General features: G+C 56.4%; 2 protein-coding genes across 5 annotated transcripts in view; one reads left to right on the plus strand and one right to left on the minus strand.

Annotated features, from left to right (window-relative positions):
• Positions 1 to 26,845, plus strand: GRAP (GRB2 related adaptor protein). Of its 2 annotated transcripts, XM_050763945.1 has the most exons (5): positions 1 to 266; positions 5,484 to 5,581; positions 11,618 to 11,740; positions 23,127 to 23,295; positions 25,354 to 26,845. In XM_050763945.1, exons 1-5 carry the CDS (start codon positions 189 to 191, stop codon positions 25,537 to 25,539), a joined length of 654 nt encoding a protein of 217 aa, XP_050619902.1. In that variant the 5' UTR covers positions 1 to 188; the 3' UTR covers positions 25,540 to 26,845. The 2 variants fall into 2 exon arrangements, with proteins under 2 accessions (XP_050619902.1, XP_050619903.1); XM_050763946.1 differs by lacking the exon at positions 23,127 to 23,295.
• Positions 26,819 to 27,226, minus strand: part of SLC5A10 (solute carrier family 5 member 10) — a 70,797-nt gene continuing 70,389 nt past the window's right edge. For all 3 annotated transcript variants that reach the window (XM_050763896.1, XM_050763898.1, XM_050763895.1), the window contains one exon: positions 26,819 to 27,176. In XM_050763896.1, coding sequence (XP_050619853.1) covers positions 27,070 to 27,176 — 107 coding nt within the window. In that variant the 3' untranslated portion in view covers positions 26,819 to 27,069. The remainder of the gene's footprint in view (positions 27,177 to 27,226) is intronic.

Raw genomic sequence — 27,226 nt, forward strand, 5'->3', positions numbered from 1 at the left:
GCTCACAAGCCCTCCCTGTTCTCTGACATGTCTATTTCCTGTTTCTCCCCCATCAGGAGCAGTTTCAGTCTCAACTTCAAAAGAACAAACACGCACTCAAAACAAAGGAAGACGGTCCTCGACTGCAGAGGAAGCAGGAAGCTGTCGGCCCAGCTCTGAGCCCAGCTGCTGGAGCCCCGAGCAGCGGCATGGAGTCCGTGGCCCTGTACAGCTTTCAGGCCACAGAGAGTGATGAGCTGGCCTTCAACAAGGGAGACACACTCAAGGTAGGGGGGCTGGAGCCTGCTGAGTTGGCCCCACACGGGGTGGGGGTGGATTTAGAAACCGGGGGCCTGGGATTGTCCCAAGCAGACGGTGGCCCCTGGAAGACAGGCCCAGCCTCTCCAGTTATTGGCTGTGTGACTCCGGACAAGCCACCTCTTCCCTCGGAGCCTCAGTTTCTCCATCTAGGAAATGGGGAGATAACTAATGACCCTCCTTTGGGGCTGCTGTGAGGATTCGATGAGATATTACCACAGTGTCTGGCAGGAGTTAGTTCAACCCCCAGTTTTCCAGGAAAAAGTTTGAAAAGAAAATTGTTGAGAGAGGGAGAGAATGAGAGCTAGAGAGAGAGACAGAGTATGGGAATGGAGAACAGAGGGAGAAAGAGGGAGAGAGAGAAGGTCTTAGGAAAGAAATAAGTACACATGCTAACCTAGTAGGGCTAAAATAGCTGTGATGAAGGCATCAAGGATGAGCTTCCCAGTAGTGTGGAGTAAAGGGAAAATAGGGTCATACCACAGTTCATTTTTCCTTGTCTGGGCCGCTTTTTGACAGACATTGCAGCCTTCCAAGACAGTCTAGACACATGGGCCTGTGGAATGTGTCTCTGGAAATGTCCTTGCTTAAAAGTTTGCATACGAAAGCCATGCCCAGGATTCTGGGAGTAGCCATGCCAAGACATGTGCACTGGAACTGCCAGTAAACCACGCTAGGGAAGTGACTGCCCTTCCCTGGGGCTCAGTTTCCTCACTGGAGCAATGGGTGTTAGTTAGACTGAACGCTCCTCTGCGCTGAGCCCTGGGCGCTGCTCTTGACCACAATCTTCAAGCACAAGACGGGAGAGCTCCCTGTGCCATCACCCTGCTATAGCCAGGCCTTGAATTCAGCAGCACACCCCATGTTCCATTTAAGCAATGGGGACTGGCACCCCCATTTCACAGGTGACTAAACTAGGCACAGGGAGGCAACATGACCTGCTCGGTATGGAGTCCTTTTGTCCCTTTGACTGTATCCCTTTGACTGTGGAACCTGCACTTGGTCTGAACAGGCTGGGCTGGGGGTTGGGGTCCAGAGGAGGACGAGCAATTCCTCCTTCTCTATGTTGGGGTGCTGGCATCTGGGGTCACTGCAGTGCTGGCTGTGGGCCTCGTGGACAGGGCCAGGCTGAGCACTGGGGCTGTGAGCCCAAGGCATGACCCTCTGCAGGGATCCAAGTCTTCGTTTCTCATCTGAGAGCACTTGGAGGTCTTTAGACCCAGGTGTGGTGTTGGGAGGGAGTGGGGCAGTGATGAAATAGGAATGGGGTGCGCGGGAGGCGCTGAGCCAGGCATGGAGGGATCAAGTGGCTGGGGTGGAAGCTGAGCTCCACGACCAGCCTGTCCTCTTGCCCAGCAAGTGTTTTCCAGCACTCCCTGTGGGCCAGCCCCTGCCACGGCACTGCCTGCCTACAGATTGAGTCCAGCCTGGGGGAGTGGGCAATGAAGCCCATTCTTCAAATCTCAACTTTGGTCTTGGATGAAAACTCTGGCTCATGGACTCACTCTGGACAAATGGCCCCAAACATCACCTCTCTGGGACAAAGCCTCCCTCCCTGATGGGCCAGGCGTTTCTGGGTGCACGCATCCCCCTGCTGCTGCCAGCTGGAGGGGGGCTTCACTCCCATCTCTCCACGAGCAGCCTGGATGACGTGACCCAGACTCAGGAAGCCCATGTCACCCTGCCATCTCCATGGGAAAGGGTGATGGTCCCTGGGCTCCCCGAACCTACTTTCTGCAGCCTGTCATTGTCTTGTCGGCAACTCTGGCCAAACCTACCTGAAGTCCCTCCTCTGGCCCAGGCCTCCATCGTCACTCACCTGGGCTTGTGCGGTGGCTCTCAAGGCCTCCCCCCGCCACCCCCTGCTTCCCAGCCCAGTCTCCATGCAGTGGCCATGACTCAGAGCCTGGCCCTCCCCTGTATATCTCATGACACCTGCTCCTCCCTCCTCGGCTCCAGGCACCCTGGCCTCCTTTCTGTTTCGGGTACAGAGCTTGCCCCCACCTCAGGGCTTTGGCACTGGCTGTTCCGTCCGCCTTGGACACTGTTCCCCACATTTTCTTACCGCTGGTTCCTTCTTGTAATTCGGGTCTCAGCTTCCATGTCACTTCTTCAGAAAGGCCTTTCTGGACCACCCCACCTGTCCCGTGTTGACAATCTCCCCGCTCCCACCCAACCAGACATTCTCCATCTCTCTCCTGATGGCCATTTTTCACAACACTTACTGCTCCATTAAACTACCTTGCTTACTTGTTTCTTCCCTTGTTTATAGTCTGTCTCTGCCTACTAGAATGTGAGCTTCTTGTTCCCTGCTCTGTCGTGGGGTGCCTGGAACACAGTAGGTGTTCAGTAAACAACTGTCAAGCAGCAACTGCATCAGGCTGGGATGGTAAAGTGGGGCAGCAGCCCAGGTGGAGGGCACCATGGGGGCAAAGGCTCAGGGGCAGGCCGAGGTCTGCCTTTCACCTTGAGCAGTGATACTCCTCCAGGGAGGGGTTGGCCTCTCTCCCTCCTGAGAATTCCCGGGCCTCAGAGGGTCTGGGGCTTTCGAACAATGTTCACAGTAAGAAATCAGTTAATGTGAGGTCAAGAGATCGAGACTAGCCTGGCCAACATGGTGAAACCCCGTCTCTAGTAAAAATACAAAAATTAGCTGGGCGTGGTGGCAGGCACCTGTAGTCCCAGCTACTCGGGAGACTGAGGCAGGAGAATCGCTTGAACCTGGGAGGCAGAGGTTGCAGTGAGCCGAGATCGTGCCACTGCACTCCAGCCTGCTGACAGAGCGAGACTCCATCTCAAAAAAAAAAAAAAAAAGAAAAGAAAAAAGAGAAAGAAATCACTAACTAACGTAACCAATGGGACACTCCTGGGTCCTCTGAGTGCAGATGACAAGGAGACAAAACAAAGCAGGGACTGCATGAGATATAGTGCATCCCGGCCGGGCGCGGTGGCTCAAGCCTGTAATCCCAGCACTTTGGGAGGCCGAGACGGGCGGATCACAAGGTCAGGAGATCGAGACCATCCTGGCTAACGCGGTGAAACCCCGTCTCTACTAAAAATACAAAAACTTAGCCGGGCAAGGTGGCGGGCGCCTGTAGTCCCAGCTACTCGGGAGGCTGAGGCAGGAGAATGGCGTAAACCTGGGAGGCGGAGCTTGCAGTGAGCTGAGATCCGGCCACTGCACTCCAGCCTGGGTGACAGAGTGAGACTCCGTCTCAAAAAAAAAAAAAAAAAAAAAAAAAAAGAGATATAGTGCATCCCATGTCCACACTGCTGCATGCAAGGCAGGCCACAAATACACCCACTGGACAGAAGAGGGAGGACACTGAGGTCAAAGCCACAGAGAGTCAGAAGCAGACAGAATGTTCTGGAGCCCCAGGCTTCAGGGCCTCCTCCTGGAATCCATGGCTGTGGCATGTGGCCTACAGGTCCTTGTTTTCTCCTTAGGTTGGGGGAGTTGTGTTGTTTTGTTTTGTTGTTTTGAGATGGAGTCTCACTCTGTTGCCCAGGCTGGAGTGCAATGGCACGATCTCGGTTCACTGCAGCCTCCACTTCCCGGGTTCAAGTGATTCGCCTGCCTCAGCCTCCTGAGAAAGTTGGGATTACAGAGGTGTGCCACCATGCTTGGCTAATTTTTTGTATTTTTAGTAGAGATGGGGTTTCACCATATTGGCCAGGCTAGTCTAGAACTCCTGACCTCAGGTGGTCCACCCTCCTCAGCCTCCCAAAGTGCTGGGATTACAGGCATAAGCCACCGTGCCCAGCCTGTTTTGTTTTGTTTTGTTTTGTTTTGTGTTGAGCGAAAGTTTTCCTGAGTCAGCCACCTGCTTCCGTTCGCCCCTGGGGCTGCTGACCTGGCCCAGGCTGCAGGGACAGGAAGGAAGGGGCTCAGCCAGCCTGGCCTGGTGGACAAAGCGGGGGTGGAGATGGGCGTGCAGAGGCCACCTGTGAGGGTGGGGCCTCAGGCCTGGGTCCTAGGAGGCCAATCCCAGCTACTCTTGGCAAAATGTCATTGCTGGAGTTGATGCCCCTATGTTGGCCTGCCTTGGGCCTTTGGTACCCCATGCCCATTTTTTTTCTCTCAACAAGCACCCCTGAAAGATTGAGCTGACATTGGAGCGTGCTCCAGGACTCCTCACAGGAGAGATGTCCCCTCAAGCTGGGGTCCAGAGACAAAGAGGACTGGAGGCGAAAATTGGTGGGCCAGGACCCCCTTGACCAGTGAGCCAAAAACCCCGGGCCTCAGAGTCCTAGCTGACCAAACAGGCTCCGCCTCTCCCCTGCTGTGTGGCCTTGGCCAAGTCACTTCCCCTCTCTGGGCTTCAGTTTTGTTATCTGTAAAATAGCATTTGGTGATGTTGACCTTGGGGGCTATATCAGAATCAGGGGGACACATGGAAGGCGTGCCCAGGGAATGGAGGAAGGACCCCCGGCCTTGTGCTGTGCCCCTCCCAGGCCCAGCCCCGCTCCGCCTTGGTCGCTTGATTGCTCCCCCTCAGGGACTCCCACCCCCGCTCTGGCTATTTCAGTTCCTCCTGGCCCACCTGTGGGGTGAAGAGGAGCCCGTGTGACTGAGCAGGCCACGCCGGGGCTGAGAAACAGCCTGTCTCAGACCAAAGACCCCCTTTTCTGCTCCCCAGAGCCTGAAATCCCCCCACTGAATTGTCACCCCTCAGCTGTTTAAATGCGAGGGACCCTAGGTGACCACTGGTGGCTGTGCTCAGGTTGGGCCCCCCGACTTTCACCCCAAGGCTCAGTGCATGGCATGTAGGTGCTGTGGACCCCCCAAACTCGCGGGCACAGCCCAGGAAGGAACTCAGGTCCCCAGTTCTGCTCCTGCAAACCCCATGGTCCGCAGGGCTCCTGCTGTTGGAGCCTGAGAGTCCAGCTGCAGCCACCCCAAGCCTCCTATGAGTCCCCGACTGTGCCTCCCTTGGAGTCTGTGAATCGCCTGAGGATGGGCTGTCCTGGGGCCAGAGGATGGGCAGGACTGAGGAACGAGGTGTTCTAATTCAGCCCTTGTGACCGTGGGCAAGTCCTGTCCCAGGCCCCCAGCCCTTCTCTGTGAGTAGACTCAGAAGCTGGTGCAGGCGAAGCCCACCTGGGGCCTGGCATGCAGTGGCATCTCCGGGGGTGACAGTTGTTCTTTCTCGGTGACTGAGTGGCTTTGTGTCTCCTGCCCACAGATCCTGAACATGGAGGATGACCAGAACTGGTACAAGGCCGAGCTCCGGGGCGTCGAGGGGTTTATTCCCAAGAACTACATCCACGTCAAGCCCCATCCGTGAGTGGACACCCCCCATCCCATCCCCGTGGCTGTATCTCTCCTGGCCATGGGACCCCCTCACTCCTGGGCCTCTGTCCATCTGTCTGGGGCCCCCAGGCTCCACAGAGGCCACCAGCCTGAGCAGGCACAGGAGACTGAGTTCTGAGGATTTACCCAGGTTTGGGGCAGAGTTAGGGCAAGCCCAGGCCTCGACACCGAGGACCTGAGCCAGTGGAGAATGTCTAGGAGGTCCCTGAGAGAGGACAAGGTCCTGGGCTTTTAGCTGGCTGGGCCACTGGCTGCTGTGTGGCTTCAGGCAGGTCCCTGCTCTCCGTTCCTCAGTTTTCCTATCTGTAACTCAAGGAGGGCAGATGCTCCAATCTGTTCAGACTGTGGAGGGTTCTAGAGCTCTTGCTGAGAGCTGGTCTGGCGCTGAGTAGTGACTGGGAGAGGGCTGGGCAGGAAGCAGATCCTGTAGGCCCTGCCTTTGGGTTGTGGGTGGAACTGGACATTGGCAGAGCAGAGTCTGGGACCAGGGTGGAGCAGGAACTGGGCCTGGGGCGCAGCTATCCTGGGGCCTGGGACCTGCCGGCCTAGGGATGTCCCAGTTGGGGCTCTGGGCAGGTGGCAGCCAATACTGCTGCCGTGAGAATGGCTGGAGCAGGGCCCAGCCCCAGAACAGGCATGGGGCCCAAGAAATCTATGCGAACCAACTGGATATGCTTTGAATGACAGCTGAGGCAGCCCCAAGATACAGCCACTTAGTCATTCACTAAACACTGGCCACAGCTCCAGGGGTCCCAGCCTGGGCGATGCTGGAGACACAAGGAGTCAGAGCAGCCGTGTTCTGGGGGAGACAGAGGACATGAAGGACATACTACATGGGAAGACAGTGAGCATTAAGGTGATTTCCCAGGGAAGGCTTCTCAGAAGAGGTGGCAATGAGTGAGGTTTTGAAGGATGTGTAGGAGTTGGCTAAGTAGAAAAAGAGAAAGGCATCCCTGGGAGAAGGTCAGGATGAGCAAAGGGAGAGCAATGAGAGAGAACCTGTGGTGTGTGGGACTGGCAGGAGGACCTCAAATGCCAAGCCATGTGGGGAACCACGGAGGTGTTATGTTAGGACCTAGTCAGATATGGAGACAGGTGACAGGGCCAGGCAGGCTAGAGGGACAGTTTGGGAGCTGAGATGTGTGTGCGGCTGTGGGGTAGGAAGGGAAGGAGGTGCAGGGCCAGGGTGGGGCCTGAGAGGTATTTCCTCTTTATCTCTCTTTAAGTTGGTTCCAAAGCTGCCACCACCTCAAGCTTCCTGTGCTGGGCGAGGCCCCCTCCCACCCAGGTCCTCAGCCACCTGCCTGGGCTCCAGGCACTCCCAGCCTCCCCCACAGCGGCTGCCGCTTCCAGTTGGCATCTGGGGCTGCAGCCTGGGTTCCAGGCCCCACTATGTCCCTCGTGGTTGTGTGACATTGGGCAGGTTTCTGTGGTCTTTCTGTCAATTAAGGGGGAGAGGGAAGGGGTACGTGAAGAGAGAGAGAGACAGAGAGAATCTGACCCAGGGCCACAAGCTGGAGCGAGTGCCCCAGGTCCCTGTAAGCCAACAGGCACATCCAGACAGGCCAGAGGGCGTGAATGGGAGCAATTCCCCTGGGCCAAGCTGTCAGGGAGGGGCCTTCAGGTGGAGGAAATGGCCTGGCAATGGCTGGAAGGCTGGCTGGCCTACAGCTGCTGAGAGGGTCGCATTTGCTCAGGTAGGGGAGAAAAGATGACAAAAGATGGCGGTGCCAGGCCAGGCCAGTCGGGGGGATGCCAGTGGTCAAGGCAAGACTCTAGCAGGGCAGTTGGGAGCCATGGAGGGTTCCAGCCTTCCATGCCTCTGGGGTCATCTCTGGCCACTTGTGTCTGGGACAGAGCAGGGATGGGGTCAGGCCCCTGACTAACCTGCCTGAAGTGGTGCCCAGGTGTGTCCTCGACTAACCTCAGCACCTGCTTTGCTCCCAAAATAACTACGGGGAAACTCCAACTCCACACCTGACTCAGCCCATAAAGGCCCCAGGGTGTGGGGGCAGAGAGAGAGCTGGGGCCTCAGAAATTCAGAGGTAGGCCTTGTGCCTGTGCCAGGCCCACTCCTTCCCTGGGCACCTCCTCTCACCCCTGCCAACCCTGGGAGCCCCTGGAGGAGGCACAATGTTTGCCAAGTGTTCCAGAGCCGTCCCATCAGCAGGGACCACAGCGGCACATGACCCAGCCTCATGGCCCATGGGAGTCAGGGATGGCTTCCTACGGGAAGGGTGTGGCCCGCTGGGCCTGGAAGTTCAAATGGACGCTGCCAGGGAAGGCAGAGACAAGCCTGGCAGGGGGAAGTGTGGGGGAAGCGGCAAACACCCGCATTCAAGCAGCTCCTGCATCCTCCCAAGGCCCTAGGAGCTGAGCACCGCCATCGCTGTCTTTGAGACAAGCAGACAGAGGCATAGAGTGGTTGAGTGCCTGTCCAGGATCTCACAACAGGCACGAGGTGGAGCGGGACTGCAGCTGTATGGCGTGGCCCTGGGCTGGGACACCCTGAAGGACAGCAGGGAAGGTCATAAGAACAGCTGTGGGACTGGGAGAGTCCAGACCATGCACTTGCTATGCAATCTGGTGGGGTGTGGGGGCGTCTCTGCCCCCATCTGGGCCTTGGTTTCCACATCAGTAAAACAGGGATGGTGCAAGGTGGCCACAAATGGAGTGACACTGGTGTGGGGGAAGGAGCCGGGCCCTGGGGGTTTCAGGAAGTGCTTTCTTCTTGCCTCCATCTGTCAAGCCATGGTGGGGGCAGGGCTGGCAGGGGACGTGGGAGACTCCTAGGAGGGTGTGACTGTGACACTCTCTGAGGGCAACAGCCGCCCACACACTGATGCCGCCTGAGGAGTTTTGTGGGTTCTTCGAAGAAACCTGCCCCTCAGGAAACTCCCGCCCTGGGCCGCTCTGGGCACGGTTCCAGGATGGAGCTGGGGGCCTCCTGGTGAAGAAGCTCTCTGCAACTCCCCTCCCTGGTAAGCCCAACCCTGGGCCCCCTGTGCTCTCCTCCTGCCGCAGCCTGTGGCATTCATCTCCGGCCTTGAGACACCCAGGCTGGCTGGGCACCTGCCTTCAGGTCTCCAAACCCCAGGAGACCCAGGCTGAGCTCTCCAGATGGTTGCCCCGAGCCCTGTACCCAGCGGCTACCTTCCCCACGCTCCCTCCCGGGAGGAAGCTCACTGGGACAGGGCCGACGGGTCCCCATTCGTTTGGGGGCAGCAGCGGTCTAGAATCTCATGTCTAGGGCTCCAGCTTCTCCGGAAGCTGTGCCTGGGACACGAGCCTGATCACAAGGAATTTATTTAGCAATGGGGAAGAGGACAGGGAAGAGGGGGAACCAGTGGGGCCCACTGTTGGTGTCATCGCTGCTGGGGGCAACCGGAGCTCCATCTGGCTGGGGATGAGCGCCAGCTGGAGACAGTACAGAATGCGCACCTGGGAGTTGTCCCTCCGGAGGGCTGGGCGCTGGGGTGTCTACCCCCCTGCTCCATCAGTCACTGCTGGGAGTCAGACCGTTCCTGGGAGCCTCAGCCTGCCCTGAACCCAGGCCAAATATGTCAGTCACCAGAAAAAAAGCCCCAAGGTCTGCGCTGAGCAGCCTTCATCCTGCCAAGGCCGGTGCCGGGACACGGCCAGGACACTAGCGGCATGTGCGGCACCACACGCCTTCTGCACTCAGCCCCGAGGGCTCATCAACATCTGAGACAACAGGAAAAGTCCCGCCTGGCTTCCACCACCTGTGCCAAGCTCAGTCTGACTCAGGGAGAGGAGCATTTATGGAAGGAGTGAAGGGAAACATTCTGTCATGATCCCACCATGAAACCTCTGGCTGTTCTGAGCCTCAGCTTCCCCATCTGAACAATAAAGGGGTCAGAGCCAAAGCTGGGCTAAAACACTGGAGTTAGGAAAGCCAGTCAGAGACCACGCAGCGCCTCCAGTGGTGGGTGTTTTAGTCCTGCAGGCTGCTGTCATGGAATGCCATCCACTGGGTGGCTTATGAACAACAAACATTGGTTGCTCACTGCTCTGGAGGCTGAAGTTCAAGATCAAGGTGCCGACACATTCGTGTCTGGTGAGGCTGCTTCCTGGTTCATAGACGGCTGTGTCTTTTAGCTGTGTCCTCACATGGCAGACAAGTGAGCTCTCTGGGGTCTCTTTCATGAGGGCACCAATCCCATTCATGGGGGCTGCTAGTCACCTCCCAATGACCCCACCTCTAACTACTGTCACATGGGGGATTAGGTTTCAATATTTGAATTTTGGGGGACACAAAGTCAGCCTATAGCAGTGGCTAATTCCTGAAGAGGTCAGGGGCTACCAGGAGCCACACAGCAAGATCAGCAGGACTGGAAAAGGAGTTTCACTCCCAGACCCTGGGGATCTTGCAAGAGTCTAAGCATTTACCAGGCACCTGCTGCATACCCAGTTCTGTTTGGTCAGCAGGAAAAGGAACTTGTGCCTGTGAAAAGAATCCAGGTGGTTGCCGGGTGCGGTGGCTCACTCCTGTAATCCCAGCACTTTGGGAGGCCGAGGCGGGTGGATCACGAGGCCAGGAGATCGAGACCATCCTGGCTAACACGGTGAAACCCCGTCTCTACTAAAAATGCAAAAAATTAGCCGGGCGTGGTGGTGGGCGCCTGTAGTCCCAGCTGCTGGGGAGGCTGAGGCAGGAGAATGGCGTGAACCCGGGAGGCGGAGCTTGCAGTGAGCCGAGATCACACCACTGCACTCCAGCCTGGGCAACAGAGCGAGACTCCATCTCAAAAAAAAAAAAAAAAAAAAAAGAATCCAGGTGGCCTGGAGTCTGTGGAATGGGTACGGAGAGAGATATTTCCTCACCAGATCAAAGCTACTATTATTTTTGTTGTCTAGTTTTATATTTTTTCAACTTAAAAAGTTGCTATGTTTTTTTGGCTGGGTGCAGCAGTAGTCCAGTAGTTCACGCCTGTAATCCCAGTATTTTGGGAGGCTGAGGTGGGCAGATCACGAGATCAGGAGACCGAGACCATCCTGGCTAACATGGTGAAACCCTGTCCCTACTAAAAATACAACAACTACAAAAAAAATTATCTGGGTGTGGTGGCACACACCTGTAGTCCCAGCTACTCGGGAGGCTGAGACAGGAGAATCGTCTGAACCCAGGAGGCGGAGCTTGCAGTGAGCCGAGATCATGCCACTGCACTCCAGCCTGAACGGCAGAACGAGACTTTTTTGTTTGTTTGTTTTTTGAGACAGAGTCTTGCTCTGTCACCCAGGCTGGAGTGCAGTGGTGCGATCTCGGCTCACTGCAAGCTCCGCCTCCCGGGTTCATGCCATTCTCCTGCCTCAGCTTCCCGAGCAGCTGGGACTACAGGTGCCCGCTGCCATGCCCGGCTAATTTTTTTGTATTTTTAGTAGAGACAGGGTTTCACCGAGTTAGCCAGGATGGTCTCGATCTCCTGACCTTGTGATCCGCCCGCCTCAGCCTCCCAAAGTGCTGATATTACAGGCATGAGCCACCGCGCCCAGCCCAAAGTTTTTTTTTTAGGAACGGGGTTGCGGGGGGCTCTATTCCCCAGGCTGGTCTCAAAGTCTTGGCCTCAAGTGATCCTCCCATCTCAGCCTCCCAAGTAGCTGGACTACAGTCATGCACCACCAAGCCTGATTTGTGTTTTGACTTTAAAGAATCTACCATCTCAAAGGGAAAGTTAGACTGAGGTTGGCTGGGTTGTGGCTCACTGGAGTGTGACTTTTCTGTTTTCATAAGGGTGTGTGTTTGCTGGCGTGGTTAGGTAGGCTGGCCTTAGGAGCTAAAATGCTGGGATTGTGTTCCAGCTCCTGCCTGCCTCTGCTGTGTGATTTTGGGTGTATTGCTTCACCTCTCTGTGCCTCAGTTTTCCCATCTGTAAAACGGGTACAATCACATCTCCCTTGTCTCAGACACTGAACACCTGGCACGGGGTGGGAGGCTGGCTGAGAGCCTGATCTCCCGCTGCCTTCACCGGCTCCCTCTCTCCACAGGTGGTACTCGGGCAGGATTTCCCGGCAGCTGGCTGAAGAGATTCTGATGAAGCGGAACCATCTGGGAGCCTTCCTGATCCGGGAGAGTGAGAGCTCCCCAGGGGAGTTCTCCGTCTCTGTGAAGTGAGCTCTGGCCCTTGGGGGTGTGTGCAGAGGAGGGTGGGCAGGGGATGGGCAGCATCTGAGCTGAGCCTTGGGGCCCGGGACGGGCTCACGGAGTGAGGGTGGAGGAATGGCATTCCTGCAGAGGGAGCAGCCCGGGCGGAGGCCTGGACACAGGTGATGGTCTGGGCACCCCAGGGTGCAGCCCAGAGCATTGGGGTGTGTCGGGAAAGCAGGCTCAGGCCAGCTGTGGAAGGCCTCAAGTGCCAGGCTGAAGGTCCAGGCTTCTACGAACATAGGAGCCATCATAGGTTCTTCATCAGGAGAGGGCGATGTCCAGGGTGGTGGTGTGGCAAGAGACTGAGGGCAGGAGAGTGCCGAAGTGCCCAGGGCGGGTGTCCAGGATGTGCTCCGGACAGGGTCCCACTCTATGTGATCTAGTTGGGAAGATGCATCCTGAGGCCAGGCTGCCTGCGTTGGAATGCTGGTTCTGCCACTTCCTGGCTGTGTGAGCTTGGGCCAGTCATTTACCTTCTCTATGCCTGTTTCTTCACATGTAAAATAGGCTATTGCATGGAAAAAACAAGTTAGTATATTTAAAGCAATTAGAATAGTTCCTGGCATGGAGGCAGGGTGGCCGTGCTGGGGAACATCTGGCATTGTATTAGGGCGGCCCTCAGCCGTGGTGTGGCAGCCTCTGGGCAGCACAGGACCCAATCCCAAAGGGCCACCCTGGGGTAAGGGCCACCCTGGGGGTGATCCAGGAATCCAGGCTGGAAGGTAGCAGCAGGAATGGGGGTGGGGGAAGACAGGGTCAGACTCCTGGCTGATCTCTGTCCTTCCCACTGTTAGGCCCTGGTAGAATCTAGATGATTTAATTCAAGGAATATTTACTGACTATGTGCCATGTGCCAGGATGCTCTAGGGGCTGGGGAGACCACGTGGGAAAAAGCAAAGTTGCTGCTGTCGTGGGTTTCAGTCTTAGTGAGTGAACAAGAAAACATGTAAATATGGAATGAGCCAAGGTGGTCAGGAAAGGGCTCTCTGAGGAGGTGGCATCGCAGCAAAGATCTGAACTAGCAGGTGGAGGCTTCCCAGATGCTCAGGAATGAGGAGGACCTGGGAGGAGAGGCTTCCGGGCAGAGGGATTAGCATTTGTAAAGACCCTGAGGTGGGAATGCGCTTGGGGTGTGTAGGAACCCGGAGGAGGTGACGTGGCTGGAGCAGAGTGAGCGAAGGGCAGGGGCTGGAGTTCCACCCACACATCCAGTGATCACGGAGGGCCTGAAAGGAGGTGGGGTCTTCTCTGAGAGCAATAGGGAGCCATGGAGGATCTCGAGCAGGGGAGAGATGTAATTGGACTCCATTTTTAGCAGATGACTCTGACTGCTGTGAGGAGAAAGAACTGTTGGGGGAAGAGTGTGGCGGCAGGGAGGCCTTTGGGGAGCCAGGAGGGAGATGATGGCCTCTGGGACTGTACGGGTAGGGGCTGAGGGGACACAGAGAAATGACTGGGCCCAGGCGTGGAGGTGTGCGGGGGGACCACCAGCAATACCAGCTCTCAGGGCTGCTGTGGGCACAGAGCCCAGAACAGAGGAGGCACTTAACGTGCCTGCTCTTACTGCCACCAGCAGAGCTAGCACTGGAGTGGCAAAGAGGCCAGCGGGGAGGAAGGGATGAAGGAAGGGGTGGCCCCAGAGGAGGGCAGCGTGGCCTCTCATGATCTCCTAAAGGATGAAGAAGGCCAGGTGTGGTGGCTCACACCTGTATTCCCAGCACTTTGGGAGGCCAAGGTGGGCAGATCACTTGAGGTCAGGAGTTTGAGACCAGCCTGGCCATCATGCTGAAACCCCATATCTACTAAAAATATAAAAATTAGCCAGGCATGGTGGCGAATGCCTGTAATCCCAGCTACTGGGAAGGCTGAGACATGAGCATCATTTGAACCTGGGAGGCAGAGGCTGCCATGAGCCGAGACTATGCCACTGCACTCCAGCCTGGGTGGTGGAGTGAGACTCTGTCTCTAAAACTAAAAATAAAAATAAAGGACAAAGAAACACAGGCCTGGGTTGACAGCTAACACTGGGGCTGGGTGTGGAGATGCAAGCTTGATGGGGCTTGGGGTCCGCAAGAAGCAGACAAAGGCAGACTTCAGACAGGCTGGGTCATGATGCCCCATGAGGGCTCCTGCTGGGGGAAAAGCATCCCCACCTGATGCCTTCCAGGCTCTGCCGGGTCCCTGTGGCTCCCGTGTGTTCAGCCAGCCCGTTTCGAAACAAGCTCAAGCTGTTCACTGTGTGGGATCAGCACATCTGCTGCTAGCCCTGCAGGGTGGTGAGCTCCCCTGGGCCTGGAGGCACCTGCAAGGGGTAGGAGCCTATGGTCAGGAGGGTGGCTCCAGGGGTGTGTTCGTCCCTTCATTGTTGGGATAAAGGAACACGTGAGGCTGGGTAGTTTATAAAGAAAAGGCGTTTATTTGACTTGGTGTTCTGCAGGCTGTATAGGAAGCATGGCACTGGCATGTGACTCTGGTGAGGCCTCAGGAAGCTTTTATGCATGGCGCGTCACATGGCGAGATGGGGGCAAGTCGGGGAGGGAGGTGCCAGGCTCTTTTCTTGTCTTTTTTTTTTTTTGAGACGGAGTCTCGCTCTGTCTCCCAGGCTGGAGTGCAGTGGCCGGATCTCAGCTCACTGCAAGCTCCGCCTCCCGGGTTCCCGCCATTCTCCTGCCTCAGCCTCCCGAGTAGCTGGGACTACAGGCGCCCGCCACCTCGCCCGGCTAGTTTTTTGTGTTTTTTTAGTAGAGACGGGGTTTCACCGTGTTAGCCAGGATGGTCTCGATCTCCCGACCTCGTGATCCGCCCATCTCGGCCTCCCAAAGTGCTGGGATTACAGGCTTGAGCCACCGCGCCCGGCCGCCAGGCTCTTTTCAACAACCAGACCTCATTCATTACTGCAAAGAGCCACTGATGAGGGTCTGTCCCGTGACCCAACACCCCCGACCAGGTCCCACTTCTAACACTGGGTGTCACATTTCAAGGTGAGATTTGGAGGGGACAAATCAGGGAGGCAGATCCTACGTGTTACGGGTCACAGGCCCCGCACCCTGAGCCTGGTCCCCCAATTTGTGGAACCAGCCATCAGTCTTGTTCCCTTCCCTCTTCTCCAGGGGGCAGGCTGGTGATCCTGAGGGGCAGGAAGGGCGCATGCCCCCTTTGAGCCTCTATTTCCCCATCTTAAAAATGCGAGTGCTATCAGCGTGTGTGTGTGTGTGTGTGTGTGTGTGTGTGTGTGTGTGTGTTGGGGGGTTACTGCGCGTACTTGGCCCTGACTGCCCAGCCCCGCGATGGTGTGGGCACCTGGAGCCTGGAGTCCCCGCGGGCTCACCTCCCAGCCCCCAGCCCCCAGCCCAGCCCCCACTTCCCTGCAGCCCCGGGGAGCTGCGGCTCCTGCAGAGGCAGGACGTGGCAGTCTTCCAAGTGTCGGCTGTCCAGGGTCTGGTCATCTCCTGGGAGTGGCGTCCGCCAGGCGGGCTGGCCTGGCTGAGTGGCTCCTGGAACCAACCCCAAAGCCCAAGGTCACCCAGCAAAGTGGGAGCACAGGGGACTCAAACTACGTCTGGAGCCCGAGTTGAGGGGGAGGGGCTGGCCCTCCCTCCGCTCTCCCTCCGCCCTCCGCTTCCTCCTCTAGCAAATCACGCGGCCTCACGCTCCAAGTTAGCGCCCCAGTGTGCTGCCCTCTTCAGGCGTCTCTCTGTAAGTGCAGCCACCTGCGCACACGCACATGATCAGACCTGAACACCCCAGCCGTGTGAGTTTGTTCAGCACGCATTTACTGAGCATCAGCTGTGCAAGAACCACAAGGCAGGACTGGAACAGGAGACAAACCAGAGGCATGTGAAGGGGAAATGGTCACAGCCTGGCCCAGGGGTCTCTATGATAAGCAAATGAATAAATGAAATTCAATGACAGTGGATACATTCCACATAGTGTAGGCACCAGGGAGGAAGTGACATCTGAGTTGGGCTCTAAAGCATGAGTAGGAGTTTGGTGTACAAGAAGAGTAGATGATATGCCAGGCACAGGAAACAGCGTGAGCAGAGATCTAGAGGTGGGGAAATGAGGGGTGTGTTTGGATAACAGGTGTTTTCTGACCAGGAGGAAAGATGAACAGTTTTAGGGAGTTCTTGAGCAGGTGAGCCAGGACTGGTGTTTCCTGGGAAGGGATCTGGAAGCGACCCTCAGAGAAATCCTGGCCTGTGCCCCCCAACCCTTTCTCCAAGGCACACTGGCCAAGTGTGCCCAGGTCAAAACTGTCAGGGGCTTCCTGGGCTTGGCTGGCTGTGGTTTGCACACAGCACCAACAGGTGGCGCCCTTGACCCTTGGTTTCTTCCTGCCTGGGCCCAGGCTCCTGGGTCCTGCTCCCACTGTCCATCATCTGTCATGGGGCCTCTCAGTGGTCCTTGGACAACCACCAAGCAGGGGTCAGAGTCGGAAGCTGAGGCTTAAATGGGGCATGTGGCTAAGAGCATGGTATTTTGAGCAACAGTCAGCTCTGACACCTGCTGGCTTCTTGCTGTATAATCCTGGGCAAGTTACCCCTCTGAGCCTCGGTTTCCTCATTAATAAAATGGACAGCTTTGTAACATGTTTTGTATGATGACTGGCACATGATAAGTGCCAGTTGTCATAATTATATTAAGCCCTAAAGGACCGCACACCAAGCTGGGGAGGAATTAGGGAGGCCCTTCTGGCCTGGAAGGCTGCCCCCCACCCCCTGCCCATGAATCCAACACTCTTAGAGAAGAGGCAGCAGCACAGGGAGGCAGGGAACCCAGATGCTGGGAAGCCGGGTGACCCGATGGCCATCTAGGAAAATGACAACCTGGCAGATTTGTGTGTAAGAGCTCTTCCGCCCTTGCTGGTTGGTACTTGTGAACTCTGATGCCACTATGCATGGCATCTCTGGCATACTAACACCAAGCCCCGTAAAGCTGTCAGAGGTGGGGTTTATGGGCCTCATGCTGCCTCCCAGAGCAACCATGGCCACAGCTAGCTGCCCTTTACGAGTTTACAAAGGGCTGTCCCCCTCCTCCTCCGGGGAGCATGTCTGAGCTGGCAGGCAGCGGGCCAGGGGCCAAGGCTGGCGTGCAATGTCTGGGCTGCCTACCTTTTGCCCCACACTCCTATCCAAGTTACTGTGGACTCTTCTGCCATAAATGACAGTTTGTCTCCAAGTGACATATTTGCCTCCTTTCTAGCCAGAGGTACCCTGGAGTCAATGCACATGTGTTTGCCCTGCCCAACTGGTCACTGAGCCCCTGCTGTGTGCCAGCCCTGTCCCAGGGCCTGGGGATTCAGCCACCAACAAAATAGGACAAAGCTCTCTGTCCCTCAAGTGCTCATATGCTACTGGGTGACAGACAGTAAGTGATTAGAAAATTATATAAAATCTTACACAATGACCAAGGCTTTGGAGAAAACGAAGCAGGGAAGGGGTGGAGGGGGGGTGCAATTTTAGGAGGAAGGGACTGGCTGCAGGCAAGGATAGGGAGGAAGTGAGGCAACCTGCATGATCCCCAGAAGTCCAGCTTGCAGGTAAAGGAAACTGAAGCCTGGAGAGGTACAGCAACTTCTCCAAGGTCACACAGCAAGGAACTTAGAGCTGGTGCCCACCGACCTCTGTGCCCTGACAGACCTGGTCTGTCCTCCACCCACCCTCCCTGAGCTCCAAAGACCCAGCAGGAGTCTGTATGCACCCGTGTCCTGCCCCTCCCAAGGTCAGCTTGACTCTGGTTCCTGTCTGCTGCCGGACAGGTTGTTCCGCCCCTCCTTTTCACAGATGGGCAAACTGAGGCCAGAAAGGGGCCATGCCTGATGGAGATCACCCAGCAGGCAGTTAGCATCCAGGTGGGCCCACAGGTCCACAAGCCCTGGTTGGCGTGGTTGGCGGGGTCGGGGGGGTCCTAGGGCTCCTGCCCCCACTCCAGCCTTGTTTTTCCTCTCTGGGCTGACACTGTTACCTTTGCTGCTGCTGCTGCTGCTGCTGCCACCAGGCCAGAAAAACTCGCTGGGCAGGACTGGCTGCTGCCAGCATTAGGCCTGACTTGGTCCTTGGGGCTTTTCTGACAGCCCAGGGGCCAGCCTAGCCCCTTGTTCCCTGGGTAGGTGGAAGTAGGGGTCACACAAAGAGACAAAGACACCCATGATTGCTCAGTGAGAGACTCACACATAGCAGTCACTCCACAGAGTGGGAGACACGCACAGACACACACACGCAAGCATCCCAGGAATGCACGCTCAGACATAATGAAGACGCTCTCACACCCCAGGCACTGCCCACTGGAGTGAATGGCTCCAGCAGCCTCTCCTCTCACCAACTCAGGCCCACAATCCCAGTGCCCTCTCCCTCCTCTGGCTCTGGGAGGCTCATGCAGCAGAGCTGGCTGCACTGGATCCAGCCCTCCTCGTTCCGGGGCCATCTGGACTCAGATTCAGTTCCTGAACCTGGGCCTTGAAGGATGGCTAAGGCCAAGACTAGACCGAGAAAAGGGAAAAGGCATTATTTCTGGTGAGGGCCATGAGCAAGAGCCCAACCACGTTGGGGAAAAGGGCCAGGCTGGGAGAGGGAGTGACTGCTGGGGTGCTGGGCTGTGAGACGGAGACAGCACCGCTTGGCCTCAGGCAGGGACTGGCTCAGCAGGAGGGGCTCCACCCAAGCCTCACTGTCCTCTGCTGTAAAGCAGGACGTTTGGACCAGGTGGGAGAAGGGACAAGATTTGCCATTTGCTGAGCACCTCGTGTGTGCCACACACAGACTAGGTAGGGACTGGCACATGCACATTTCCAGATTTGAGAATTCTTCAATTCCCAGGTTGGAAAGCCGTAGAATCCCTGGGTCCCTGGCTCCCTTTCTCTTATCTCCTGTTCTCCACTCCTTGACTCTACTACATGGTCAGAGAACTGCTCCAGATAACTTTCCAAGTATCTAAAGATGACCTTCAAATACCATAAAATTTAGCCGGGCGCGGTGGCTCACGTCTGTAATCCCAGCACTTTGGGAGGCTAAGGCAGGTGGATCGCGAGGTCAAGAGATCGAGACCATGCTGGCCAACATGGTGAAACCCTGTCTCTACTAAAAATACAAAAATTAGCCAGGCATGGTGGTGGGCGTCTGTAATCCCAGCTACTCAGAAACCTGAGGCAGGAGAATAGCTAGAACCCAGAGGTGGAGGTTGCAGTGAGCTGGTACCACTGCACTCCAGCCTGGCGTCAGAGCAAGAACCCATCTCAAAAACAAACAAACAAACAAAAACAAATACCATAAAATTCAAAGTTGTGGTCGTTTGGGGTTGAAATCCTTTTCAAACCCACCACACCCGTTCTGTCCCCTCACTCAGAGGAGTGAGGCCACCTGTACGCAAGCCCTTCCTCGGGGCCAAGAGAGTCAGGGCCTTCTGCCTGGGTACCCGGTGCCCCAGAGGTGGAGTCATTGGGATTCCTGTCTTCAGGCTTCTCGCCTGCCCACCTGTGCGTCACTGTCACTCCACTTCTTGAAGCACCGCTCCTCCCCGGGCACCACGACCAAAGTCCAGTAAACCCTGGGCTGGTTAGCACGTGGCACTAGGGAGTCATGGGGCTCAGAGGCTGCCTCTCGGAAGCCTCTGGGAGGCTTCGGCAGGTCAGACAGGGCGGGAGACATCCATCTGCCTGCACACCCACCTCCGCGTCACGAGCAAATGGACACATATGTCCCACAGCTGGCAACACAAGTGGCTGAGTCACTGGGAACGAGGTCCTCTGACGGCACGTGAGCACCTTTGTCTGAGGTTTGGGGACCATTGTTCCACCTGTCGAGAGCCTCTGTTCTCATGGGGAGAGCTGGCTCCCCATCTGGCTTTGTGACCCTGAGGGCTGGATGCATCTTAGAGCAATGGGTCGGCTACCAGAGCCTGGGTTCAGGGTCAGAACACCTGGCGGGCTGCCATCCCAGTTCAGAACCAACAGAAGAGGGTTTCAAGAACAAAGCATCGCAATGAGGACCTAAGGCCTGGGCAGTGATGCTCTGTTCGCTGAGTCCCAGCTAGACTGGACCTTCACGGCCCACTCCTGCCTCCCTGCCTTTTTAGTGTCTCATATGCAAATCATTATGAATAGCAAGTTACAAGAAGGGTGTGAGAGGGGCTGAGGGACCCAAGAAGGCCCTGACTCTGCGTGATGGGATCTGATGCAGCTCTCAGAGGATGGGCCATTTTACCTGGGCCTTGAGGCATGAGTAGGAGTTCAAGAAAAATTCCTTCCAGTTGGAGGAAATACTGTGTGCAAATGCCTGGAGGTGTATTTAGAAGTGGTTTGGGGCTGGGCACGGTTGCTCATGCCTGTAATCCCAGCACTTTGGGAGGCTGAGGTGGGCGGATCACCTGAGGTCAGGAGTTTGAGACCAGCCAGTCCAACTTGGTGAAACCCCGTTTCTATTAAAAATACAAAAATTAGCTAGGCGTGGTGGCGGGTGCCTGTAATCCCAGCTACTTGGGAGGCTGAGGCGAGAGAATCGCATGAACCCAGGAGGCAGAGGTTGCAGTGAGCCGAGATTTCGCCATTGCACTCCAGCCTGGGCAACAGACCGAGACTCCGTCCCAAAAAAAAAAAAAAAAAGAGAGAAGTGGTTTGGACCCCTTGACTGTGATGGAGTAGGAGGAATCCCATTTTGCCCTATGCCTCATATAGACCAGAGGGTGGGAACCTTGAACACATCTATATCTTAAATCTTTAATCTTAAAACATCAATAAGGAAGTAAGCCGCCCCAGGGATGACTGGTAGAGAAACTAAACCACAGGCGGGGATAGGACAGATGGAGCAGCAGATCCGGGCAGCTGGGGTGACAGGCACCACCCTCTTGTCCAGGATAACCATAGACCTGAAGGAATTCAGGCTGTGGGTGAATCCCAGCTTGCAAATGTATTGCAACCAAATTGTTTAACCAGATTTTAATTTACAACCCAGGAGGCGTGTGTGTGTGTGTGTGTGTGTGTGCGCGCGCATATGTACCATCAAGTCATCAAGTGCTTTGGACTGGTGGTTGGATCTCATTTAGCCCAAATGTGAACAAAAAGATCCCTAGCCTGTGGCTTAGGAGGCTGAGGGGCCATCTACCTCCCAGTGGCCATCCTGTGCCCCTACCCTGCCTCACCCCACTCACAGGGCCCCAGGCTTTCCCAGCTATCAGCTCTGCCAGCCACCTGAACAGGTGCCCTCCCTCGGGGTCCTAAACTGTCTTCTTTCTGGTTGGGAGCTGGGACTGTTCTATGTTCTCCCCACATCCCCTAGCCCAGCCAGGTGGGCCTAGGGCAGCTCTGTTGGCAGCACCCGCACAGCCCCCAGCGTCCCAGGCCTCTCAATTCCCTTGAGAGTAGTGCACTAATGCCCACATTTGGCAGGCCAGGACGCGGAGGCCCAGAGAGGGGGCTGGGGTGTAAGTCCAGGCAGGCTGGCTATAGAGCTGGGAAGGGTAGCTAAGGTTTGGCCAGGCAGAGAGGATGAGGTAGGGAGGGAGGGTCTCCTAGGGGGCACAGCCCAGGTAGCAACATGGCAGAGTAGAAATGGACTTGGAATGATGAGATCTGGGACAACAGTAATATCATAATTGGAATAATTATTATTGCTATTTTGTGATAATAACCAATCGTGAGGACACTAGGCAACATTTTATATGTGTGAACTCAGATGTGGCCCCAGCTCTGACCTTTTTTGCTGCTGTGGCTCTGGGCAGGTCGTGGCTGCACTCAGGGCCTCAGTTTCCCCACTGAGGCATGAGGAGTTCAAGAAAAATTCCTTGCAGCTGGAGGACACACTGTGTGCAAATGCCTGGAAGTGTGTTTAGAAGTGATTTGGACCCCTTGACTGGAATGGAGTAGGGGGAATCCCATTTTGCCCTACGCCTCATACAGACCAGAGGGTGAGAACCTTGAGCACATCTTTTTTTTTTTTTTTTTTTTTTAGATAGAGTCTCGCTCTGTCACCCAGGCTGGAGTGCAGTGGTGCGGCTCACTGCAAGATCCACCTCCTGGGTTCACGCCATTCTCCTGCCTCAGCCTCTGGAGTAGCTGGGACTACAGGCGCCCGCCACCACACCTGGCTAATTTTTTTTTTTTTTTTTTTTTTTTTTTGTATTTTTAGTAGAGACAGGGTTTCACCGTGTTAGCCAGGAAGGTTTTGATCTCCTGACCTCGTGATCTGCCCGCCTCGGCCTCTCAAAGTGCTGGGATTATAGGCGTGAGCCACCTTGCCCGGCCTTGAACATATCTTTATCTGAAATCTTTCATCTTAAAACATCAATAAAGCAGCAAGCCACCCCAGGGATGACGGGTGGAGAAACTAAAACACAGGGCCCAATTTGCTCCTCCTGGGCCGTGAGGCAGGCCATGAGGCAGGCCAGCCACCCCAGCAGCACAGCGGGGCAGCGCCGTAGTCATGTCTGCCATGATCTTGACCCACAGCCGCACCACCTCCAGTCCCAGCCCCACGCGGCCTGTCCCAGGTGAGACATGCCGAGTGTGAGAGGCTCCAGTTAGGTCCCTCTGCCTGGTCCCAGCCAGGACAGGCTCTGCCTCTGGCCAGTTTGAAAGAGCAGGCTCTCTCCTCCACTGGGCCAGAAGGTACTTGGGGTGATTTGGCGGTAATGGACTGGAAGTCTGGGCACAGACTGGGAATAAGAGAGAAAGGGGCCTGTTTGCTTCATCGGAGAGGATATAAAGTAAATGAAGCTGGACATGTAAGTAGAGCCGGATCTTGAGTCTGAGGTGTTGAGAATTTACCCTGAGGCCAAGGGAGAAGCCATAGAAGGTTCGTGGGAGGGGGAGGACATGAGACATCCAACAGGTCTGAGCTCCTCTCATAGCAGTAGGCTTTGGTCTGAGTCAGGATGAGTCTAGGACTTGCTCCCCAAGGGACCATGGGGACTGGGAGGAGCAGGGGAGCAGGGAGAAGGTCCAAGCTGAGGCGAATGGCGAAAAGATGTGAAGGAGACGCTCTCTGATCACGACGCACTCAGAGGTACCTATTTCACGTTGCCAATATGCCAGCCACTGTGCACTTACCCATAATGGAGATGTTATCACTATGAGGAAACTGAGGTTCAGAGAAGTTAAGAGACTTGCATGAGGTCACACAGTGAGAAAGTGACCTGGTTCAGAGCCCACACCCTTAACCCCATATTCCACCGCCAGATGGGACTCCCCAGACCCCATGGGGAGCTGGCTCAGTGTGGCCTCTCCCACTTGCACCTTATCTGACTCCAGGTCCCACCCTGAGACAGGCTGGTTCCAGGTGGAAGTGAGACGGGAGCCCCTGGGACCATGCCAGGCTGGGACGGCCACCATCTGAGGTGGCCCCATGTCCTTTCCCCTAGCTATGGAGACCAGGTGCAGCACTTCAAGGTGCTGCGCGAGGCCTCTGGGAAGTACTTTTTGTGGGAGGAGAAGTTCAACTCCCTCAACGAGCTGGTCGACTTCTACCGCACCACCACCATCGCCAAGAAGCGGCAGATCTTCCTGCGCGACGAGGATCCCTTGCTCAAGGTAGGAGTGGGTGGGGGCTGGCCTGTGGGAGCCTCTCTGTGTCTCCTGCCATCTGCAGCAGAGGAAATGCTGACACCGAGGCCAAGCACGGGCCTGATCTCCCTTCCCCAGCAGCCTGGTGTTGTAAGAGGGGTCCAGCCCAGGCTTCAAAGTTATATACTGGTGGTGGCTGTGGTGAGACTTGCAAGGGTGGGAAAGGAGAAGAGGGAAATAAAAGCAAGGGACAGAAGGAGAATCCCATGGGGACAAACTGTCTAGCTTGTTCTCAGCTCCTAGAATAGTGTGTGGCACACAGTAGGTGCTCAATAAATGTTCATCGAGTGCAGGAAGGTAGAGACCCCCGCTGAGTGTACTGCGTACCATGCACTGAACTGGTCTCTATACTCTGGGAGCCTCATCGTGCCCATTATATAGATGAGGAAACCAAGGCTCAGAGAGTGCAGTGACACATCCAAGGACACTTACTCAGTAGGCTCAGTCCTGGTTTCTGCTCGCAGAAAAGTTGACCTTGGGTGTGGGGCAGCGGGAGTGCTCGTGGGCGAGGTCCTGGCTAGCCACGGGGTGGGGGGTGGGGGTCGTCCACCCCTTGACCTCGCAATAACAGCAATTTGCCAGCCAGCCCTTTCATCAGGCGGCCCCAAGGGCCAGCTCTGAAGCTGATTAGGATGCCGACAGTAGCCACTGGGGTTATCAACCCCAACAGGCTGTTTTCTTCAGGAGCGGGGATGCTGGCAAGGCCTGGGGCTGGAGGTCAAGACCCTGGGACACTTGAACTTGGGCTCTGCAGAGGAGATGGGGAGTGTAGCCAAGGCCTGGGGAGAAGCTGATAACCGCTGCAAAGAAGCTCCAGCCATGTCTTGTTCCCAGCACCCGCCCCCTGCCACCTTTGCATGTGATCAGAGGCCAGTTCATCCCCTCAGTGTCCCCTCTGTTCAATAGGATGAGCCCTGGGGTCTGATATGCCAGGAGAGTCAAACAGTGCCTTGAGAGACCCCCACTAGTTTCTCTTCTGTTGGCCTTCCCTGCCTGACCGAGTGCCCAGGTCACTGTGAGCTCCCAGCCTCTGGGGACTTTTCTCTCCAGCTGGGCCCCTGCCTGCCAGATCTCCATCCTCCTCCCTGTTCACTGCCTGGACCAGCTCTGCCCTGGGAGAGTGTGAGGAAGCCAGGATGGAGCTGGGGCAGGGGCAACTGAGAGTTCCCCTACACCCACCACCTCGCTCTAGCCCAGGCCATGGGGTCACCTACCCTGTGGCTCGACTCCAGAGCTGCCTCAGGCCCCTGGGACCCATGACGCCTCCTCCTTCCTGGGCAGACAGTTGCTAATTACAGCTTCTCTGCTGATCCTATCACCCGCCCTGGATGAGATTCTGCAGGTTCAGAGCTGAGATCCTGGTGGGCAGGCAGGGCCAGGGTGCTGGGTGGAATAGTCACAGTGCCGGGCAGACGTGCTGCCGAGAGCTCCTGTCCAGCTGCCACGCACAGGTGGGGAAACTGAGTTCCACAAAGGGCAGGGACCTACCCAGCATCACACATGGGGCATGGATAGGACTGGAACCCAGGCCTGAGAGCTCAAAGTGACAGTTCTCTCCCTCAGTGGCTGACCAAGGGCAAAAGCAGTAAACATGGCTCTTAGCTGCATATCACTTTACAGTTTATAAGGCCCATTCTCATGGCTTTGTGACCTGGAGTCAGAAGCTACCATGGCTACTGCAGAGTCAGGGAAATAGGATCCCAAGAGAAGCAGGGACCTAACCAAAATCCCACCCTAAGGACCAGGACTCAGGTCCCCTGGCCCACCAGCCCTATGATCCCAGCTGGGCGGCTGGGAAAGCCGTGTTCTAGGTAGATGCAGCATCTGCACAGCAGACAGGCAGGGGGTGTGGGCAGCAGGAGGTCCAGTGGTGGCATCACCACTGATCTGGACTTAAAGTTCAACTTCAGTGCTGCCCCAGACCCCTCCTCACCTGTGGCAAATCACTTCTCTTGGGTGCCTCTGAGGGAGGGTGGGTTGCAGGGCTTCTGAAGGCGCCCTACTAACCACCTCCTCCTCTCGCAGTCACCTGGGGCCTGCTTTGCCCAGGCCCAGTTTGACTTCTCAGCCCAGGACCCCTCGCAGCTCAGCTTCCGCCGTGGCGACATCATCGAGGTCCTGGAGCGCCCAGACCCCCACTGGTGGCGAGGCCGGTCCTGCGGGCGCGTTGGCTTCTTTCCACGGAGTTACGTGCAGCCCGTGCACCTGTGAGCAGCCCGGCGGCCGATCTGGCCGACGGGCCATTTTACAGGAACTGAGGTCCCGAGAGGACATGGACACCCCCAGCCCGGTCAGAGTCACACGGGGCTCAGTGGACGGCCTTGGACCGAATGTGGGCTCCCAACTGCCTCCAGCCACTTTGCACAAATTGGGATGGCCCAGGTTCCCCAGCAAGGGTACCCTGTAAGGGTAGCTCTGGGGCTTCCTGGCTGGTTGCTTCCCATTGGCTGCCAGCTGTGTGACACGACAGGGCGAAGTCTGTGGAGGCCCCACCCACCTCCTCTGGTCAATGGTCCCATCTGCCAGGAAGGTTGAGGACTCCCAGGTTTCACCCACCGGAGGCTCAACCTGAGGAACCCTGGCCATGGTGGGTGGGTACACCTTGGGCTGACCACCCACTGGGCCTGCCTGCCCCTCCCTCAAAAGGCCCCTTGAGTTGTACGGGCTGTTGGGAGGTGGCTCAACCTGGAAGGATAGACTGCACACCTGTTGACCTAAACTCAGTGGACAGACTCCAGGTGGACACCGCTCCTCAACAGCCCCATGACTTCAATTCCACCTGGGGCACCCAGCACCCGCACCCCGCCACAGGACTAGAGGCCCTGAGACCCTGAAAAAGGGGCTGGCAGTAGGGAAGGTGGAGGCACACTCCTCTCCTGTTGGACAGATGAGCTCTGAGGGCAAGCCCTGGGCCCAGCCACGCAGAGACCCTGGCTGCCCCGGCTCTTGTTTGTTTAGGCCCAGGTCTGCCCAGACCAGGGCCCAGGAGAGCTCTCAGGAGGCTGAGAAACCTCCAGGCCAGACAGAAAGTTGGTGCCAGAGCTGGGTTTTAGAGATCTTACAGGATCCCAATGGGACAGCTACCTAGGTGGGGCATGGCCCCTACCTGAGAACAGGAGGGTCCTCCAGAGAATGTACCACCATCAGGGATATGAGCAGGGCCTGCCCAGAGCCTGGGCACCTTTGGGAGCGGGAAAAGTGAGGTGGGACTTGGAAAGGCTTTAAACGCCAGGCTGATGGTTGAGGGGATGGTGGGCAGGGAGGGAGGGCAAGGAGGCTCCCTCTGGCATTTGGGAGCAGGTGGGTGGAGGGAGGAGCCCCTGGAGGTGGCTACAGTCCCTTAATGGGAGGCCTTGTTCTGGGCATGTGGGGCTCTCCCTTTATCCAGAGATGGCCCAAGACCCTAGAGCCCTGAGTGCTGGCAAATCTCACTGCTCCTGACCTGGCCTGTGTATTCAGAACAAAGACAGTAAAACCAACATCAGGATGTCCATCAGAAATCTAATTTTCTTTCCAATGATGACTGCTTTGGCGCTGTTTTTGAAATGTCACATGTTTTTCTCCCATTTCCCCCCTAAGTTTTCAGGGCTCCTGCTTTGCTGGCTTGGCCAGTTCTTGGGCACCGAGCCGCTGTGCAGCCGTGAGGGGAATCTGCCCCTCTTGGGGCCTCGCGATCCCCATGAGGGAAAAGGGTGGACCTGAGGACTTGGAGCTCCTGCCTTCCTGCCCAGAGCGGCAGTGTCAGGCGAAGTAGGCGTACAAGAAGATGTTGACACACATGAGGAGGATGGCATTGAAGCCACAGACACGGGCCCAGAAAGCGTGTTTCTGGGGCGTTTGGCCATCACCTGGAGGGGATTGCAGAAGGAGAGGGACAGATGTGGGACACAAGGCTACA

This window comes from Macaca thibetana, chromosome 16 (assembly GCF_024542745.1).
Source record: "Macaca thibetana thibetana isolate TM-01 chromosome 16, ASM2454274v1, whole genome shotgun sequence".
NCBI classification, from domain to species: Eukaryota; Metazoa; Chordata; class Mammalia; order Primates; family Cercopithecidae; genus Macaca; species Macaca thibetana.